The sequence below is a fragment of the Heptranchias perlo genome, chromosome 6, assembly GCF_035084215.1.
Source record: "Heptranchias perlo isolate sHepPer1 chromosome 6, sHepPer1.hap1, whole genome shotgun sequence".
NCBI classification, from domain to species: Eukaryota; Metazoa; Chordata; class Chondrichthyes; order Hexanchiformes; family Hexanchidae; genus Heptranchias; species Heptranchias perlo.
Window position 1 is genome coordinate 46,736,887 of NC_090330.1, and position 22,405 is coordinate 46,759,291.

At 43.3% G+C, this 22,405-nt stretch overlaps 1 protein-coding gene across 1 annotated transcript in view; it reads left to right on the forward strand.

Moving 5' to 3' along the window:
- Nucleotides 1–7,886, forward strand: part of aff3 (AF4/FMR2 family, member 3) — an 86,396-nt gene extending 78,510 nt beyond the window's left edge. Inside the window, exons 13-14 of the mRNA XM_067986693.1 lie at nucleotides 5,711–5,934; nucleotides 7,373–7,886. Of these exons, the coding sequence (XP_067842794.1) occupies nucleotides 5,711–5,934; nucleotides 7,373–7,494 (346 nt within the window). The 3' untranslated portion in view covers nucleotides 7,495–7,886. The remainder of the gene's footprint in view (nucleotides 1–5,710; nucleotides 5,935–7,372) is intronic.
- The last annotated feature ends 14,519 nt before the right edge of the window (nucleotides 7,887–22,405 follow it).

A 22,405-nucleotide genomic window follows, 5' to 3' on the forward strand; every position in this document is an offset into this window, starting at 1 on the left:
CTATGAGCCATAGTAACTAGGAGTATCTCAGGTTTGACTCCCAGTGTATGCTGAGTTAGCTAATTTCAGCTGCGATGGCAATGGGGCCAGTGATCAGAAGGTGCTGCAGCACCTGAACTTATCTTCCAACGAAAAGTCAGTGCCTTCAGGAGAGAGGAGAAAATTGGCATGGCTGGGAAAGACTGACATTGTGCATGTCTCACAAAATACCTCCCTATTTCCAGACTATTGATTGCTTCATTATTTTAAAATGTCATTTGTACAGTATGAATAAAGTTAATTTCCTTAAGCTCCCTCATAGCTCAATGATGTAAAACCTGGAATCATCTATGTTGCCCATCTCAGAATCTTCTCCACTGCTTCTATATCCTGTCAATTGCGTGTAAGATTATTATAGTAATGAGAAAAGCCATTCAGCCCATCTAGCATACCATGTTGTCCGGGAACTGTTTTGGTTTCCAATGCAGCCATTTTTATTTCCTGCACCATATTCCTATCTCCCTAATCCCTGCTGAGTCAGGAATTGACCTAATTCCCTTTCAATGTTTCAGCTTGAGCAAGTATTTATTGTATTAAATCATAGGGCTCGATTTTACCGGCGGGTTTCCTGTGCGTTCCCAGCGGGGGGGGCCCCGAAAATCCCGATATGCAGGCACGTGACCGGATCGCGCCACGATCCCGCCCACTTCCGGGTTCCCCGATGACGTGCAGGGGTGCATGCGTAGCCCCCGCAGGCAATTAAAGCCAGCGGGATGCCACTTGAGTGTATTTATTTTGCTTGTTCAGGTCATTAACTGACCTGATTAAGGGACTGTGTGTGATTTTGGAGAAACATGGGACTGTTTCACACAATGGGGGAAACAGTCCTAGTTGAACTGGACGTGTTGCAGCCGTCAGCCTGTGGCAGCTGCAAAGGTCCATTTGACAGGTGGGGGGGGGAGACCCTCAGCCATTGCAGGAGGCCGCTCTGTCACTTGGGACAAAGTGTGGCCTCCACCACCCCCCTCCTGACGATCAAAGTCACCAACCTGCACACTCACCCCGGGGTCCGGAGACATGTGCCTACCTTGCGGACCCCCTCAGATGTACATATTGCGGATGGGGGCCGTCGTAGCTGTAGTCATGACCCCCTTGGAGGGCGAACAGCATCACCAGCCTCGCCATCCACGCCGTCCACCTCTGACACGTGGAGCTCCACAACAGAGTGCTGTGACACATCCACCTGTACAGCAGGAGGGAGGGCTACCGCAGAGAGAGACGCGTCGCAGAGGGCACTACCCTCGCCACAGGGTCCACAGACCGAGGCGCAGCTCCCCGGACCTCTCCGAGCAGCAGTGCACACGGAGGCGCAGATTCACTCGACATGTAGTCGTGGACATCTGCAGCCTCTTTCATGCCGAGCTGCTCCTGGCTGGCCCCAGCACCATCTGCTTACCTGTCGCTGCCAAAGTCACCACTGCCCTCCACAACTTCTCCACCGCATCCTTCCAGGGTGCAGCCGGGTACACCGCCGATGTCTCTCAGTCGTCTGCGCGGAAGAGCCCTGCAAATACACCTGCACCTACTCTGCAGTGACACAATGGGTGGCATCAGTGGTGGGTCCTCATAGTGATACCCAGGAGCGGGCATTATTGCACAAAACAGACAGGATTCGTGGAGACATGGCAGTGGTGGTGCCAATATAATGTGTGATGTGAGTTGTTCTGAAATTCAATATAGGTGACACCCATGACAAACCCTCAAACACCCTTGTGCATCCCCTTCATGCTCACGACACGTTTGCCTTACGCTGCCTACTGCACATATGTGATGCATGCCCTGTGGCTGCAGCACAGGTGGTGGCAGGTTGAGTGAGGCTAGCCGTGAGGGAGATGCACGAGAGGGTGAGTATGGGATAGAGCCATGAGATTGTATGAGGATTGGGTTGCGTGTCAGTGGCGGGGTGAGTACTCGTGAGGTGAGTAGGTGCAGGTAAGATGAGGATGGGGTTTGAGTGGGTATGAGGGGTGATGTGACAGAGTAGTGTTGGCGGTGCCGAAGGAGATGTGGGGTGGGGGCAGTGTTGTGGCAGACGGAGTGTAGGGGAAAGACTACGTGTTCTCACTGTGGCTGACCTACTGCGGTCATTGGAGCGCCTCCTGCACTGTATGCAGGTGGGCGATATGTTGGTGGTGCAGGTGACCTCCTCTGCCACCTCGAGCCAGGCCTTCTTGGTGGCAGAGGCAGGCCGCTTCCTCCCCCTCCTCCTCACCCCATCTGATGATACCTGGGGTGAGGCATCATTAAACTGGGAGCAGCCTTCCCCCCGGGCTGCTCCATGCTGTAATTTGTTCTATTGGTTGCAGCATCTGTTAGTGGAGGACTGCCCCTTTAACTAGAGAGCCTCCAGCTGACAGATCGTACTGCGCATGCGCAGCCCGCCCGACGTGCAGACCAGCAGCGCGGAGCCCGGAAGAGCAGGTAAGTGGCTCCAATTAGTGGATTGCCTGCTACGATCGCGTGGGCAACCCACTAATTTCACCGAGCGTGTTGACCACGCTCCCGAAACCCAACCCGCCGGAAACCCGCAGGCCTGGTAAAATCGAGCCCATAGTCTTATTCCATATGTTGATGACTTTAAAGCCCTGCTGTTCTGAAGTTCTGCCAGCGTGCAGAGCATCACTGGTGGCAGGCGCAGTTTGGAAAATCCAGCACCTGACCACACGCACCTGACTCATTTGATGCCTAATTTTTTCATGGGCAATTTTGAGGGAAATAAAGAGGCCTTGCTGCAGGCATATGCAACCCACATTATCCTAATTATTAAATTGGGACCCTCTCTGAATTTTACAAGTTTCATTGAAGCCTTGTCTCCAGTGTGCCGCTTGCCCATTTAAAATGGGCACATACCATAAAGCTAGCTTGCTATTGTTTACCTTAATATTGACTCCTAGTTTTTTGGCAGGGAGCATTTATCTGTTCGAGAAATTGAATGCCTGGCACTTTTTTCCCTCTATACTTTTTTGTCTGCTTGTTGAAGCCTTCATTTTGTTAAGACACACTTTCCTGGGGTTTTGGCAATTACTGCTGCAGTACACGTTACAGCTAACCAAGTTGGGAAGATGGGAATCTCTTTCAGTATTTCTATAGTGCTAAATGAATTGGATAAGAAAGACCAAGTCATGAGGGTACATTTTCAGGTCCAAAGACACCTCAAAGGGTATGTTCACTCTCACAAAGACCTGTGCTTACAGACCACGTCATTCCTACCTGGGTATCCAAGAAGAGACCTCTTATCAGCAACACCGCTTCATAAAAGAGACAGTGACTGAGCTATACCAATTGCTGTAGGATGATCCACAGGTAACAAGGACTGGGATAGCTCTTCCCGTTGCTGTGAATGTCACTATGATAGTAAGCTTCTATGCCAAACAATTCTTCTAGGCCACAATATCTGCCAGATAAGCCGGTTTGCAGTTCATCCCTGTTTAAAAGAAGTTGCATTTATAAAGCACCTTTTACATGCTCAGGATGTCCCAAATCACTTTACAACCAATTAATTACTTTTGAAGTGTAAGCACATTTACTCGGTAGGCAAAACAAATGACTGATGCCATGTTTGCCAAGGAAACGCCTTTATCAAATTCTCAGTGGAAAGTAATTACCACCTGGAAAGGACACAGAACTTTTACCACCTAGATGGTTTCCCAAGAGTCTGGGTCTTTATAAATGGACCCCACATAGCCATCAGGACTCTACATGTCAACCCCAATGCATTCATGAATAGGAATACCATACCAGAAATATGCACATCATTTCAGAACACAGAAATATAATCCTGCAAGTTAATGCCTGATAACTGGGAGTAGCCACACATATACCAACCTAAAATCTCAGGGAAAAAATAGACAAGCACTTCAAAAAAAGCTGACATATCCACAAAAACCTCACAACTCCAAATACAAATGTAGATCTGAAAAACAGCGCTAACTTAAGGCTTATGATCAAGGCCACTGCTTTAAGGTGACTGAATAAGCTAAATTCCTTTTTATTACATTGGATTTCAGAATTTTTATTCATGTTTTTGGATCACATCCCAGAATTCAATTTGTCTCTCTGTAAAAACTGAAACCTAGTAGCCTCATGTGTGACATAAGGAAAGTAGCAGTTACAATGAAACAAAAGAACTTGCATTTATATAACACCTTTCATGACCTCAGGATGTCCCAAAGCAGTTCACAGCCAATGAAGTCTTTTTAAGTGTACTCACTATTAGAATGTAGGGAAACACAGCAGCCACTTTGCACAGAGCAAGGTCCCACAAACATCAATGACTATTCTGGGCCCACAAAAGATCTCCCGCATACTGTTGCAGCATTCGAGGCCACACCCCGGAATCACCTCCCCCTCCCCGGGATCTTCTACCCCCCTCTCTCCGCCCCCCCGACCTGACCAGTGAGTTGCAGCACGGTGCCCGTTTGGCACTGACCTCATTTAAATGAAGCACAAAGCCAAATTTGGCTCGGTTGCTGCATCAACTTTGCACACGTTTTGGGCTCAGATTGAATATTTCAGCATATATCAATGAACAGATATCAGGCTTTAACAAATGATAAAGGAAACAAAGGGGCGGATCTTAAACTTTCACCTGAAATGGGTGCATAGTCAGCGGCATGCCACTCACCCAAAGCTGGCATCAGGAGGCCCAAACCATTTTTGGTTTAAATGCTGCGGACGTGAAACTGCAGGCTCTCCATTACAGCTCGCTGGTTTATTTGTGTTTGCAATTTCTGCTCTATACTCTATGACACTTTCAATGTTTAATCAATTGTTACACCAAAATCTTTTTCTGACTCTCCCCACTTAACAATATCTCTTTCGTTTTGTAATCAAACTTTGCTATTTTTAGTATCACTAGATATAACTTTACATTTCTCAATGTTACATTCCATTTATGATTAATCTGCCTGTTTGCTATGTCTGTGCATATCCCTCTAAATTTGATCCCTTTCTTCCAAACACCTGCTTAACCACGTAATTTGGTATTATCTGCAAACAAAGACCTGGAATTTGGATGGGTGTTCTCTAACAGGAGATTGGCAAAACATAAGAAATAGGAGCAGGAGTGGGCCATTTGGCCCCTCAAGCCTGCTCCGCCATTCAATAAAATCATTGCTGATCTTCAACCTCATCTCCACTTTCCCGCCCAATCTCCATATCCCTTCATTTACCTAGAGTCCAAAAATCTATCTATCTCAGCTTTGAATATACTCAACGACTGAGCATCCACAGCCCTCTGGGGTAGAGAATTCCAAAGATTCACAACCCTCTGAGTGAAGAAATTCCTGCTCATCTCATTCTTAAATGGCCGACCCCTTATCCTGAGCAAAACCCCTGCAGAAACATCATAAATGACAAAAAATAGCTGTTTACGCCATTTCTCCGGGAGTTCCACCAATCTCTAGCCGAAGTTTCGGCAGGAAATCGGGAATTCAGATCAGAATTCAGATCAGAAATTCAGAGCCTCTACCATAAAAATCTTCATCAAGATCAATTACAATTATTAGGCACAACAATCCCAAAACTGACCCTGGGATACTAAACATGACTAGTTACATTAATAAAAAATAACTATCCTGATTTTTTTAAAGAAAAAACTTAGGTTTTGCAACAAAAAGCTGTCAGTGTTCTTTCTGCATTGTTTCAGCTATATTTACACTTGTCTTTCTAGGTGTATAAGAACATCTTCACCAATGTTGTCCACACCCTCTCCAGTTAGTTCAGTTAGATCTCATGGGAGCAGTTCCAGTACCACTGGATCATCCTCCTCCTCAACCATTAACATTCCACAGCGTATCCATCAGTTGGCTGCTAACCACGTCAACATCACCAACAGCATTCTCTACAGTTACGACTACTGGGAGGTGTCTGAAAAGCTGACCAAGGAGAACAAAGGTATATATTTTGGCTCAATTGGAGATGGCGTTCATAGATTTCTATTTTTCGTCTCCATTGTTTTGGGAGTAGTTTTAAAAGAACAATTCAGGCAAGTTCCATGTTCAGATTTAAATACATAGGATTTACTAGTAATTCAAACAAGTTTGCCATGCTCCCATGTGTAGCTCCCCCTTTTTCATCATTACAAATCATAACCTGTAGATGTCTATAGTGGTTTCTGGCAAGCTCGTCTAACCCTAGTTACCATACTCAAAACGATTGTTATCAATACTTTACAATTCAGGATTTTTTAAATGTTCAATTAATGTTTTATTGATAAGTCATCAAAACAATATAAAAAGATATGAAATATCACACTTCATGTAGGGACAGGGGGAATATTGACTATAAAACATGTTATAATGAATGATACATTTTAATATATATGTTGACCTAGGATTTCTTTACCAGCGGAGCAGGGTTTTTACCTGCCCTGGAAATGGCCCTCAAATCCGGCTGTGTGTGTGGCCCCATTGTCATTTGCATGCAGGAGGTAGGCTCCTGAACCAGGGAGTTGCATCAGATTGGGAATGGAGACTTACTGCAGTAGACTTCAGGGACCTGCCACAGCAGGAGGCAACCAATGAGCTGCCTGATGAGAAAAAAATAAATTTTGTGTAAAAATCTTGATTTCCTACTGATGGGGCATGTGCATGGTCTGCGCACTAGGAGTGCTGGCATAGGCCTCTATCTTCAATTGAATCCCCAAGGACCCCTTTGCTACCCCTAGAACACTAGATGCTGGGTCCTGTGCCCAGCTCTCAGAAGGGCAAGTGGCAGAAACACGTTCTAATTTCATTAGCATGCATCCACCCTTATATGGGCCTTCTTAAATCATTTTGGTTTTTAAATGTGCACTGGAATGTAAACAGGAAATTAACAGTGAAAAACTGACAAATGTACTATGCCTAAATTTCATGCGGACTTTCAAACTGTATCATTATATGAAAAATTGACAGTCAAAGTGTTCATTTTTTTTGTTTAAATCATAACATTTCTATTTCCTTCACTTCAAATAAATTTTGGCAGTTCAGATTCACCCCAAGTGTGGCATCTCAAATATCCCTATGTCCAGCTCAATATTCCCTGTAGTTGTTCAGGTACAATCTACAATTATTGCTGGACAATGAAAATATTGAAAATAAATTGGCTTGATTTACATTTCTGTCACATAATTTTCACAAATGTAAACTAGGATTTACATCAGACCTGTCAATTACCATGCATTTTTAGTGAAACATTTATTTAGTTTAATGTAAAAAAAATCATCTTACTGTGACACTCAAAGCAAAAACAGCTCTATTAACTTATTTTTCTTCTCATTTTCGACATGGTGTGATATTTATATCTATGCTCCATTGCATTACAAAGTAACTTTAATTTCTTCTCTTTTCAGAGTTCTTTCATGACCTTGATGCACTGATGGGACCTATAACACTACATAGCAGTATGACACATCTTGTTCAATACACTCAACAAGGACTGCATTGGATACGAATCAGTAATCACATGTTATAGTGGCTTTACCAATTAGCAGCTTACATGTACTTTCAGTTCTAAAGTGCTGAACTGCTGGTTTACTCATACAGGCGCTTGAGCACATTGAAAGAAATCTTTGCATTGGAACTTCAAGCCTTAAATTCGGTTGTTCCCTGATGTTAAAGAATATTAGGCTTCAGTCTATGAATATATCAAGAGGTTGAAGAAGCACCAGTGCAATTTTCTAGCACTCTTTCCTTTTGTTTCCCCACTGCCAGCACTCTCCTACCGTTCACATCAAGAAATACCGGTCTACAATTGCTGAATAGTACAAGCCTTGAGATACAATTAATCTGTTCCTATTGACTGTTTATGGGACTTCACGGACAACTGTACAAGTGCAAACTTCAAACCTTTTTTTTTGCTTTCTCTTGCAGGTTATTACCTATAATTCTACATTATACAGTAATTTAAAAATAATAGTCAAATTCCATTCTTCATATTTTATAAGAAAAAGGTAAAAAAGAGTAAGTGCAATTTATGGCAATAAATAATAAATGATTATCTGTTACTCAGAAGACCAATTAAGTTAAGACTGATAATGATGTTAATAATGACAAAAAGGGAATTCCAATTTTAAAAAAGTAACAGTTGTCTAAGAAATAGGGTGAGAGAGTGTGTAGTAATTGTAAATGATTCTTTTGAGTTTTTTTCGAGAAGGTTAAAAGGGTTTTCTAAGGTCCAAATATTAGTTGGTAGGTTTTTAACGTAAAATTCTGCCTCACCTCATGCTATTAAACTTTTTATAAGTAGTATTGTGTCATTTCAAAAACTAAATGAAAGTTATCATTCTTCAGGTTAGCTGAAAAATTCTGGGCCTTATTTTCAGAACTGTGTTTGTTTCCCCCAAATTTAGTACCATAATCCAGATGGCATTGTGGAAATGTTGTACATTTAATCGTGCTGCTTTTAACAAGTCACAAAAGACTGCACCTGGAATTTCCGCGGGTGTTCTTCTGATCTTCCGCCATAACTTCAGGGAAAGAACTGTGGAAACCCTGAAGGGACCCAGGATTTCTGCCGATCTTCCGCAAAAGTTACAGCCAGTGATCGGGGAACCCCTGTGGAAATTCTACCCCTAGAGTCCAGCAACATTCTGTCAAGTAAATAGGCATATTACCTAAATGATATTTCAACAACAGGAAATTCCTTTTCTGCAAAAGGAAACAGAAGATAAAAAAAGAGAAAATCCATTACAATGGTAAGAAAGGACATTCTCCTAAGATAGATGCAAATGTATTTACTTTGTACTGTTTCCTAGAAATTTTTAAATATAAATTTTCTTTTTTCAATATGTTTTTATTTTTTAAGTTCGATGCTAATTTTAGGAATAACTATACACGATACGGTCGGGTGGATGAGTTGCTTGTCTACCAACAAGCTACACTATGGTAATGAGAGGCTGTCATCAGACAATAAGTAATAGCACTAGTAAGAAGAAGCCTCAGATAAAGAGGATCAACTATTGGGATAGGTTTTCAAGGGCATGAGAATATTGATGACAACAAATCAGCATTTAGAACATTGTTTAATTCATTCAGGTTTCATCTAGAGATGGTTGATTTACGACAAAAGAAATTTGAACTAAAACGTTTTTGTTTACTGTTTTATATTCTCATAACCAAATGTTGTGCTCGATTTATGGAAGTTCCAACCTTCCTTGTAATTTCACTATAGTTGGTATGTTTCCATATTTTTAGTTGGTTAAAAATTGTTCAGAGTTTAATGCTTGGCCAGGAATGCTTCAAGGCCTGAGCTGGAAATTACATGTAAAGAGGCTTTGTCAGAAAGTAAAACACAAATATTTTGAAAATCAGGCTCATTATTCACAAAAGGAACATCACTTCATTGTGTATCTTATTCCCCCTCTATTTTATAATGCTAAGCCTTAATATTTTGTCAGCTCTTACCAGTATAGACTTTAGGGGATTAAATTGATTAGTATTCTGCGATAGCAGTTCTGTAAAGATTCATATCTTACCGAGCGTTACGTATGCTCTATCATATTCAACTTGTCTGATTTTTGACTTTTTGCAATATAAAATTTGGTATGAACTTTTAATTTTGATCCAAAATATCATTATTAATCCATTATTTAATTATTTATAATCACAACAGGCCTCATCTCTTTTTATTTCTTTGATAATAATCTTTTCACCTATACCTCTTTTAGTTATGTTACTCTTCATTGTGAAAGTTCAGATGTTACTCCTTCAGCAAGGAATGTTTGATATAATGTCAAAGTGCATTATTTACTTACAAAGCACATCTTTCTGTTTAATTATAATATTGTACAATGTATAAAATTGTCTAATGTTAATGCATTTAACTTGTATACAAAATTAGTTTACTTTTCAGTCTGTCATAAGATATTTAAAACTCTCACCACTGCTGTCTATGATTTTGTTTTTTTTTGGATGAAATGTGATGTTATCTGAAAATTGGCATATCCTAGCCAATCAAATTACCATAAATAGCAGTGAAATTGTATAATAGTAATTACGTTACAGGCAGGCATGTACATGTGAATGAAGCCAGGGAGTCAGTCATGCTCTTGTTTGGAGTAATTTTTATTAAACTGAATTCATTATGGTTTTACAGTATTATTTACTGTAAAAATTAAGACTATTGTATAAATATATGGTCCTGTTGACCAAAAAATGGATAGCTCTGTATTTTAAAAATACATTTTCATTTTGAGCCTAAGTTCTTGCAGATTCTTGCTCCTCAATTTGTCCACATCATTGTTTCTGAAACGATCATTGTCAGGTTAATCTTGCTCAATTGTAATTGGACAAATCTTAAAGATTTTTAACAACAAGCACTTTTATATGAAAAAGTAAATACTAATTGGAGATATCATAGACACTACTGTTTTACGTCTTTTGTCATTATAAGGTTTTATTATTGAAGAAACATAGCGACAGGAAAGTCAGCAGGTTAATCAAACTTGAGAGGGTTTTGCTGGGTCAAAAGAACTAATCACCTGGTGGAGGGCATCTAAAAACATATCAGTAACAAATGTTACCTTTCACAGACTCTATTATCCCAGCAACAGCATATTTCCTACTGGTTTTGCAGCAAACAAAAGATTTATTCTAGCAATTCTAAGCTAAGAGGATATTTTCATCGTCTCAGTAATAGAAGCATGAATTACCCTGGCCTTGAATTTCTTCCATTTTACCGCCTGGCTGGTTTCAGGACAGCCGGAAGACGAAAATGGTTGGTTAGGTGCTCGGCTGAACCCCTCCCCCTTTACCAATGTCTGTCAACATTTTCCTCTGAAGTGAGGACAACGGCCAGATGCATCCATCCAAATACAGGCTTACAGGCTGCTGCCATTCATGTCAATCATCTGATTTCTGCCTGTGGTCCGCCCATCACGAAGATTACCATTAAGAGGCATTCAGTGATGCTGCTGAAAGGTAGAACCACATTTAAATTGAACCTTTATAGGATCTTCAAATTGTTATAACTTTGCTTGTGAACAATTGCTGAAAGTAGTTTTTTTCAGTTACAGCATTGTCCTTTGTTTTCTGGGCTTTCTTCTATGTACTTCATTCAACACAGGCAACAATGGTGTATTAGGGATTCCCCTCTACTTGTGCTTTTAGATGGAGAAGTGGATGAGGAGGAGCAATGCAGGGAGGACAGGCTCTTCAGCTACCACAGATGGATCTGCCACCCACCCATAGGTACTCACAGCCTCACATTCACAGGGCAAGGCACCCATATCTCGACATGAGCAACGTTTAAGAAACCTACACTTCATTTGTGAGGCTGTACAGGAGTTGTACCATATGCTTGACCCAGTCCTGAAGCCCATGGCAGGATGCATCCATGGAGGTCTTTTTGGTCAGAGTCAGGTGTAGAAGAGCAAGATTGCTGAGCACTGAGGGCAAGAAGCCCCACAAGAGTGTAGTGCAGTTTGTATGGAAGGAAGTGGCAGAGGCAGTCGATGCTACCTCCACCACCTCAAGAACTGCCACGCAGTACTGGAAGAGGTTCACTGACCTCACACGAGTAGCTAAGATAAGTCTAACTACTGGTGCCAACATAAATCTACCACTCATACAGCCTTCATTCACCTTACCTATCATACTATTCCTTTCTTGCCCAGCACCACTCCCTCCCCCTTCCTTCCCCCCCACCTTTAAAGGAGCAGCTGGATGCCTTTAGATAGCAGCCACCTGCCAGATTTCCCACCCTCCCAATCGGCTGGTTACCTATATGAAGCGTGATTAGCACTGATACGTCAACAGTTACATTCTCAAGGCCTAGAAAATCCTGGGGGCCTAGTTTGTTGCTGTAAGTACAGCGGAGCAGAACTGTGGGGCGGGTTAAGAAACAGAAAACTTTTCTGTAAATTCTTTTAGCTACTGGATTTATCCTGTGCTGTCATAGAAACTTTCTTCTGTCCAATGGCAAAGGATCACAACATCAGTCTTCATTTCAACTTTAATAAGCAAATTTATCGAGCAAAAGATCACCATGAGACTATATAGTAGTAATATATTACATGTAAATATTTACAGTAGATATTATGCTAATCAACTCCTTGAACTAAACAATAAATGGTCATGTTCTATATGCTTAGCTATTATTTTATAGTTGGTCTTTAAATATGCAGCATTCTTTCCTTTTTGTAGTCTTTCTAACTGCAAAAACTAAACTGGCCGAACCTATCTCTCTCTAAAGGTTCCAACTGCCTCATTGATTTTATCAGTTCAGCCTAGTTAAGTAGGCTCCCCTCAAATGGTTGATTTTTTTTCCAGTTTAAGCCCCTTAAGAAGGTGGGGGGGGGGGGAGGGCTAGGTATAAACATGTCCTTTTTTTGATGACACTGGGTCCACCCATGTCATCCCGACACATCAATTAAAAAAAACAAATAATGATTTTATTGTCCAGTCCTATTATGCGCTCCAGTCCCTGCGGTGCCCACTGGTCACAGAAAGCCCTAGCAGACACCGTGTGCTCCTTCTCCAGGGCCACCCAGTCACGGAGAACGCCACGGAAGAGAGGCAGACAGCCAGAGTGAACACCCCCAGGAGCAGCGTTTAGCCTGGACCTGTAGATAGCCACCTTGGTCAGGCCCAGGAGCAGTCCCACGAGGAGATCCTCCAACTTGCCCACCCCCCTCCTCACCGGGTGGCCAAAGATCAGGAGCGTGGGACTGAAGTGGAACCAGAACTTGAGGAGCAGCCGCTTTAAATATTGAAACAGGGGCTACAACCTCTCACACTCAATATAAACGTGGAAAAGGGACTCGTCCAGGCCGCAGGAATTACAAGCAGCCTGGGAGTCCGTAAAATGGCTTAGCAACAAGTTTGTGGGCACTGCTCCGTGCAACACTCTCCAACCCAGATCCCCAATGATGCAGGGGAGGATCCGCATGTAGATGGTATGCCAAGGCCTGTCGGACGGGAGAGGAGGGCGATGAAATGGAGAGTCTGTATGAGCAGCCCGTACAGAAAACCCCTCCATGTGGAGTGGAATGGCTCAAATGGTTGCTTGGGCTTGTTGGATTTAAATAACTGTCAGCTCAATTCCAAAGCAGTCATACATATAACTGAACAAATCACATAGTGAACAGTTTTATTTCAACTGCCAAGCACTCATTTTTGGTTGCAGAATCTTTGTCTGAGTCCTGTTTGAAAATGCCACCAGTGGCTCTTGACCTATGTGCTGCAATTCAACCAGAGCTGCTGCTAGACCGAAATCTGATGTATCAGTGTGTACGTCAAATTGTAGTGTGTAATTAGGAAGGCATAATATTGTTGAACACAGGTTTCTCTTCAGTACCGAGAATGGCTTTTGGCTCTCCATAGAACAAGCAAACGGGATATACCTTTGAGTCTATGCAGTTAGTAGTTCGCAGTTAGTAGTTTTGCAATAATGCATAGTTTTTAATATATTCTTTATAGTATGTATTCTGTCATTCTGAGAGACTGACATTTGACACCATGTCAGGTTGTGGAAATGCACTTATAGCTGTTACTTTTCAGGGTCAGGCTTGATGCCTTGGCAAAAGAGCAATAGGGGTAATTTTCTGACTTCACACTCCGAGCGGGGAGCCTCACCTGGAGAAAGTGCTTATCACAAATTCAGGCACTGACTATTTACATTAATGCTCAGAAAACTGTGGGCAGAGGTGAATGCCCAAATTTCCATATGTAATGCCTCTTGAGGAGGGGGATGAGATTCCTCACTGGGAATGCAAAGTTGGAAAATTATCCTTATTATGTCCTAAGAATGCTATTTCATTTCACAGAAATTGACGTGATTAGGTTAATAGTCAATCTTGCTTGATGGGAGAACACTTGCTGCAAATCCTTCAGCTGGTCCAGAATAATTGGGTGGTGCCACATCATCCGGGTACACTACAGAACAGCCAGCCCATTATTCATAAGGCACTGGAACATAGCTGGGGCACTGCACAGCCCAAATGGTAATATCTTGAACTGGAACAATCTTCCACTAGAGTGAAAAGGCATCTTGGACCTGCTGCCAGGATGAACAGCATACTTGCCAATATCCAGAACCATGTCCAGTATGTTGTACTCATCCACTCAAGGCATCGGGTATCTTTAAATCCAAGACATAAACTGTTCTTCCCACATGGCTTTGGGGCAGTGACCACAGGAAATACCATGGGTCTGAGATTGGTTTAGTAATATCATCAGTTAGCATCTTCACAATATATTGGTCTACCAATGCTCTCTTTGCTGGTGATATAGGAACATAGGAACATAGGAACAGGAGTAGGCCATTCAGCCCCTCATGCCTGCTCCACCATTTGATAAGATCATGGCTGATCTGTGATCTAACTCCATATACCCGCCTTTGGCCCATATCCCTTAATACCTTTGGTTACCAAAAAGCTATCTACCTCAGATTTAAATTTAGCAATTGAGCTAGCATCAATTGCCGTTTGCGGAAGAGAGTTTCAAACTTCGACCACCTTTTGCGTGTAGAAATGTTTACTAATCTCGCTCCTGAAAGGTCTGGCTCTAATTTTTAGACTTGCGCCCTAATCCTAGAATCCCCAACCAGCGGAAATAGCTTCTCTCTATCCACCCTATCTGTTTCCCTTAATATCTTATAAACTTCGATCAGATCACCCCTTAACCTTCTAATCTCTAGAGAATACAACCCCAATTTGTGTAATCTCTCCTCGTAACTTAACCCTTGAAGTCCAGATATCATTCTAGTAAACCTACGCTGCATTCCCTCCGAGGCCAATATGTCCTACCGAAGGTGCGGTGCCCAGAACTGCTCACAGTGCTCCAGGTGCGGTCTAACCAGGGTTTTGTATAGCTGCAGCATAACTTCTGCCCCCTTGTACTCCAGTCCTCTAGATATAAAGGCCAGCATTGCATTAGCCTTATTGATTATTTTCTGCACCTGTTCATGATCTGCATTAAACGGTTAAGACAATGAGAGTAAGATCTAGGTGCAGAATTCACATGGAAAGTTTTAGCAAATCAGTCTTTTCTGACATGTTACTGAACAGGCCTCTGGCAATGAATTTTAACCGTTCTTCAACAACATCCTAAAGTTATGTCCCCACATAATTGCTTGGCTATTTTATATTGCACCTACCCTGTCTTTGTGGAGCAACCATAACCAAGGGGTTCTGTAGTGTTATTATGTGTGGTTCGTTGGTAGTCAGTTTCTATCTGACTAAAACCTGCCTCTCAGGAACTTTCCTTTCACTATGAGACATTCAACATTTGTTATCAAATTGCACCCAGTCAATCGTGACCCCATAATGACAAATTAAATCACGGTTTAGCAGGAAAGGCACTGACAAATTCCCATAGACAATCCTGATAATATCTGAATGCCAGTGGGATAAATTCAATGATAATTTCCCCTGTCGGTCTACTGCTTGTAGAGTTTACCATTATAAGGGATGGACTTACATAAGGTCTGCTGATCTACCACTTCTGCCTTCATCACAGAGAATGTGGCACATGTGTACAATAGGGCTGTGAATTACCTGCTATCAAAGTGGATAGTCAGGTGTGGGCCTGTTTGTCATCTTGTCCCCTGAAAGTTACAAATAAATTTGAATTCTGTTGTTTCATCCCTGCCTTGTTATGGTAGTTTTGTGTTGGTCTCTTCTCCACAGGAATCCCCATAACAGCTTTTCAGTCAGTAGTTACCCTGCTATAATTAACTCATCCCCTCGGGCAATAAACATTCCTGGAGGAGCAATATTGCAATGTGGGCAGCTACGAATTGTGAAATTTAGTACTCAACAGCCAAAAAATTTCAGCCCCCAGTCTTTTGCTGGAAATACTGACATTCCTCCGAATTTTTCCATTTCAGGCATCCATTTCTTACAACCATTTTGTTTCCAGCTACTATTTTGCTTGCAACAGCCAAAGTGGCTAGGATGGGAATTTCTTTGTGGATTCCAACAGCACTGTTAAAAATTGAAGAGAAAGAGAAGTTCCTGAGGGGACAGGAAAGGCAGTTGTGATTGAACCTCAGGTATCATGTATACCCTTTCCTAGGAGCTGCAGTTACTGGCCCAGAATGATCTTACCATTCTTAAGGAGACCTGTCTTTCGTACCATGGTTATGTCATGTAGCTATCCCATCTCATGGAAGCTGACATACAGACAACTTGTGCATCCTGGATGTCTCTTCCTCTGGCACCACCCCCATATCTAAGGAGGATTGGAAGATTATAGCCAGCACCACTGCAATTTCCACCCTTACTTCCCTCAGCAACCTGGGATAGAATCATCGAAAGGTTACAGCATGGAAGGAGGCCATTCAGTCCATCGAGTCCATGCTGGCTCTATGCACAAGCAATCCAGCTAGTCCCATTCCCACGCACTATCACTGTAGCCCTGCACATTTTTTCATTTCAAGTACTTATCCAGTTCCATTTTGAAGGCCATGATTGAATCTGCCTCCACCACTCCCTCGGGCAGTGCATTCCAGATCCCAACTACTCGCTGTGTAAAAAAGTTTTTCCTCATGTCACCTTTGGTTATTTTGCCAATCACCTTAAATCTATGCCGTCTGGTTCTTGACCCTTCCGCCAATGGGAACAGTTTCTCTCTACTCTGTCGAGACCCTTCATGATTTTGAATACCTCTATCAAATCTCCTCTCAACCTTCTCTGTTCCAAGGAGAACAATCCCAGCTTCTCCAGTCTATCCACGTAATTTAAGTCCCTCATCCCTGGAATCATTCTAGTAAATCACTTCTGCACCGTCTCTAAGGCCTTCACATCCTTCCTAAAGTGACGGTGCCCAGAACTGGACACAATACTCCAGTTGCAGCAAATTCGGAGTTTTATAAAGGTTCATCATGACTTCCTTGCTTTTGTACTCTATAAGAACATAAGAACATAAGAAATAGGAGCAAGAGTAGGCCATCTGGCCCCTTGAGCCTGCTTCACCATTCAACAAGATCATGGCTGATCTTCTACCTCAACGCCATTTTCCAGCACCATCCCCATATCCCTTGATGCCTTTAAAAATCTAGAAATCTATCGATCTCTGTTTTGAATGTACTCAATGACTGACCCCCACAGCTCTTTGGGATAGAGAATTCCAAAGATTCATCACCCTCTGAGTGAAGAAATTTCTCCTCATCTCAGTCGTAAATGGCATCCCTAATTCTGAGACTGTGACCCCTGGTTCTAGACTCCCCAGCCAGGGGAAACATCCTCCTTGCATCTACCCTGTTGAGCCCTGTAAGAATTTTGTATGCCTCTATTTATAAAACCCAGGATCCCGTATGCTTTTTTAACCGCTTTCTCAACTTGCCCTGCCACCTTCAACGAATTGTACACATATACCCCCAGATCCCTCTGTTCCTCTACCCCTTTTAGAATTGTGCCCTCTAGTTTATATTGCCTCTCTTAATTTTTCCTACCAAAATGCATCACCTCGCATTTTTCCGCGTTAAACTTCATCTGCCACGTGTCCGCCCATGCCACCAGTGTGTCTATATCCTCTTGAAGTCTATCACTATACTCCTCACTGTTCACTACCCTTCCAAGTTTTGTGTCATCTGCAAATTTTGAAATTGTGCCCTGTACACCCAAGTCCAAGTCATTAATATATATCAAGAAAAGCAATGGTCCCAGCACCGACCTCTGGGGAACACCACTGCACACCTCCCTCCCGTTCGAAAAACAACCATTCACCACTACTCTCTGTTTCCTGTCATTTAGCCAATTCTGTATCCATGTTGCTATTGCCCCTTTATTCCATGGGCCACAATCTTAATAGCAAGCCTACCATGTGGCACTTTATCAAACGCCTTTTGAAAGTCCATATACACCACATCAACTACATCGCCCTCATCTACCCTCTCTGTTACCTCATCAAAAAACTCTATCAAGTTGGTTAAACACAATTTGCCTTTAACAAATCCATGCTGGCTTTCCCTAATCCACAGTTGTCCAAGTGACTGTTAATTCTGTCCCAGATTATCATTTGCAAAAGTTTCACCACCACTGAGGTTAAACTGATTGGCCTGTAGTTGCTGGGTTTATCTTTACACCCTTTTTTGAACAAAGATGTAACATTTGCAATTCTCCAGTCCTCTGCCACCACCCCTGTATCTAAGGATGTCTGGAAGATTATGGCCAGTACATCCGCAATTTCCCCCCTTACTTCCCTCAGCATCCTGGAGTGCATCCCATCCAGACCAGGTGACTTATCTATTTTAAGTACAGCTAGCCTTTCTAGTACCTCTTTCTCAATTTTTAGCCCATCCAGTATCTTAACAATAATCTTCCTTTACCGAGACTCTGGCAGCAGCATCTTCTTCCTTGTTAAAGACAGATGCAAAGTACTCATTTAGTAATGAAGCAGTCCGAGCCCACATGCAGCAAGACCTGGACAACATCCAGGCTTGGGCGCATAAGTGGCAAGTAACATTCGCGCCAGATAAGTGCCAGACAATGACCATCTCCAACAAGAGAGAGTCTAACCACCTCCCCTTGACATTCAACAGCATTACCATCGCTGAATCCCCCACCATCAACATCCTGGGGGTCACCATTGACCAGAAACTTAACTGGACCAGCCACATAAATATTGTGGCTACGAGAGCAGGTCAGAGGCTGGGTATTCTGCAGCGAGTGACTCACCTCCTGACTCCCCAAAGCCTTTCCACCATCTACAAGGCACAAGTCAAGACTGTGATGGAATACTCTCCACTTTCTTGGATGAGTACAGTTCCAACAACACTCAAGAAGCTCAACACCATCCAAGATAAAGCAGCCCGCTTGATTGGCACCCCATCCACCACCCTAAACATTCACGACCGGCGCACAGTGGCTGCAGTGTGTACCATCCACAGGATGCACTGCAGCAACTCGCCAAGGCTTCTTCGACAGCACCTCCCAAACCCGCGACCTCTACCACCTAGAAGGACTCCCTTCCTAACAGCACTGTGGGAGAACCGTCACCACACGGACTGCAGCAATTCAAGAAGGCAGCTCACCACCACCTTCTCACGGGCAATTAGGGATGGGCAATAAATGCCAGCCTCGCCAGCGACGCCCACATCCCATGAACAAATAAAAAAAAAATTCAGCTATGCCCACTACCTCCATGAGTAGATCTCCTTTATGGTCCCTAATCGGCCCCACCCCTCCTCTTACTACCCGTTGCTGTTAACATGTCTGTAGAAGACTTTTGGATTCCCTTTTATATTGGTCACTAGTCTATTCTCATACTTTCTCTTTGCCCCTCTTATTTCCTTTTTCACTTCCCCTCTGAACTTTTTATATTCTGCCTGGTTCTCATTTGTGTTATCAGCCTGACACCTGTCATACAAGCTTCTCCCCGCTTCATCTTATTCTCTATCTCTTTGTCATCCAGGGAGCTCTAGCTTTAGTTGCCCTTACTTTCTATCTCGTAGGAACGTACCTTGTCTGTACCAGAAATCATCTCCTCTCCGCTGTTCAGTTATAGTTTTGCCTGCCAATCTTTGATTCCAATTTACCAGGGCCAGATTTGTTCTCATCCCACCGAAATTGGCCTTCCTCCAATTGAGTATTTTTACTTTAGAATGTTCAGAGCCCTTTTCCATAGCTATTCTAAACCTCAAGATACAATGATCTCTGGTCCCTAAATGCTCCTCCACTGACACTTGCTCCACTTGCCTGTCTCATTCCCTCGAACCAAGTCCAGCAATGCCTCCTTCCTCATTGGGCCAGAAACATACTGGTCGAGAAAGTTATCCTGTACACATTAAAAAATTAATCCCCTTCTTTGCCCCTTATATTATTGTTATCCCAGTCTATATTGGGATACTTGAAATCCCCCATTATCACTACTCTATAGCTTTTGCACCTCTCTGTAATTTCCCTCCAAATTTGCTCCATTATATCCTTCCTGGTGGCCTATACGATACACCCAGTAGTGTAATGGCACCTCTATTGTTCCTTAACTCTAACCAAATAGATTCTGTCCTTGACCCTCAAGGACATCCTCTCCAGCACTGCAATATTCTCCTTAATCAATACTGCCACCCCCCTCCTTTCTTTCCTTCCCTATCTTTCCTGAACACCTTGTATCCAGTAATATTTAGTACCCAATCCTGCCCTTTTTTGAGCCAGGTCTCCGTTATCGCACAACATTGTATTCCCATGTAGCTATTTGTGCCTGCAGCTCACTAACCTTGTTTACCACACTTTGTGCGTTCACACACATGCACCGCAAACCCGTCTTAGACTTTCTTGTACTCTCTTTTGGTCTGACCCCACCTGATATCTTACTATTTCTTACTCTAGTGCTATCCTTCTCTCCTGATTCTTTGTGCCCCTTGTTTCCCCCTTCGAATGCTACATCCTGGTGCCCATCCCCCTGCCAAATTAGTTTAAACCCCCTCCCCCTACAGTACTAGCGAACCTCCCCACAAGGACATTGGTCCCAGCTCCGTTGAGGTGCAACCCATCCGGCCTGTACAGGTCCACCTCCCCCAGAACTGGTCCCAATGCCCCAGGAATCTAAAGCCCTCCCTTCTGCACCATCTCTCCAGCCACGCATTCATCTGCACTATCCTCCTATTTCTATATTCACTAGCGTGTGGCACCGGGAGTAATCCGGAGATTACTACCTTTGAGGTCCTACTTGTTAATCTCTTTCCTAACTCCTTAAACTCTGCCTGCAGGACCTCATCCCTCTTCCTACCTATGTCATTGGTGCCGATATGGACCACGACCTCTGGCTGTTTATCCTTCCCCTCCAGAAAGTTCTGCAGCTGCTCAGTGACATCCTTGATCCTGGCACCAGGGAGACAACATACCATCCTGGAATCACGTCTGTGGCCGCAGAAACGCCTGTCTACTGCCCTAACTATGGAACCCCCTATCACTATTGCTCTCCTGACCTTTCTCCTCTCCCCTATACAGCTGAGCCACCCATGGTGCTATGGTCTTGGGCTATGGCTGCACTCCGCAGAGGAACCCCCTCCCCCACCAGTATTCAAAACTGGTTAGAGAGTGAGATGCCCTCAGGGGACTCTTGCACTACCTGCCTGGTCCTCCTTGTCTGTCTGGCAGTCACCCATTCCCTCTCCGACTACACTCTCTTAAGCTGTGGGGTGACCACCTCCTGAAACGAGAATCCCATCTGGACCGGGTGACTTATCTACTAAGTACATCCAGCCTTTCTAGTACCTCCTCTTCATCAATTTTTAGCTCATCCAGTAGCTCAACTACTTCCTCTTTTACTGTGACTTTGCAGCATCATCTTCCTTGGTAAAGACAGATGCAAAGTACTCATTTAGTACCTAAGCTATGCCCTCTGCCTCCATGTATAGATCTCTTTTTGGTCCCTAATCGGCCCCACCCCTACTCTTACTACCTGTTTATTATTTATATGCCTATAGAAGACTTTTGGATTCCTTTTTATGTTAGCCGCCAGCCTATTCCCATACTCTCTCTTTGCCCCTCTTATTTCCTTTTTCACTTCTCTGTACTTTCTATATTCTGCCTGGTTCTCACTTGTATTATTAACCTGACATCTGTCATAAGCCCCCCTTTTCTGCTTCATCTTACTCTATCTCTTTCGTCATCCAGGATGCTCTGGTTTTGGTTGCCCCACCTTTCCCCCACGTGGGAATGTACCTAGACTGTACCCGGACCATCTCCTCTTTAAAGGCCGCCCATTGTTCGATTACAGTTTTGCCTGCCAATCTTTGATACCAATTTACTCGGGCCAGATCCGTTCTCAACCCACTGAAATTTTTTTTTCAAAAAATATACTTTATTCATAAAATTTGTAGCAAAAACATACAATACATTTGTCGTATCACATTCCAATCGTACACAATACAGATTATACAATTTGCAGGTTAAATCAAGTACAGTTCAATGAACACATTGTGCATAATTACAGTTCATGACACTCTGGGGTGTCTCGTTGCATTATACTCAATACAGATTATTGATTTCAGATTCATTACAGGTGCATTACAGATTCATTACAGGTACATTACAGCAATTTGAATTTTACATTCTGCCCGGGGGGTGGGGGGGGGGTTTCCCTGATTGCAGCCCCTCGGTATACAATGGCGGGAAGGCTCTAAATGGTTGCCTTTCCCCACAGAGCCTTTGCGGTAGCCGCACCAAGCTTCAGTGTGTCCCTGAGCATGTAGTCCTGGACCTTGGAATGTGCCAGTCTGCAACACTCGGTCGAGGACAGCTCCGTGCACTGGAAGACCAGCAGGTTTCGGGCAGACCAAAGGGCGTCTTTCACCGAGTTAATGGTCTTCCAGCAGCAGTTGATGTCTGTCTCGGTGTGCGTCCCTGGGAACAGCCCGTAGAGCACAGAGTCCTGTGTTACAGAACTGCTCGGGACGAACCTGGACAGATACCACTGCATCGCTCTCCAGACCTTCTTTG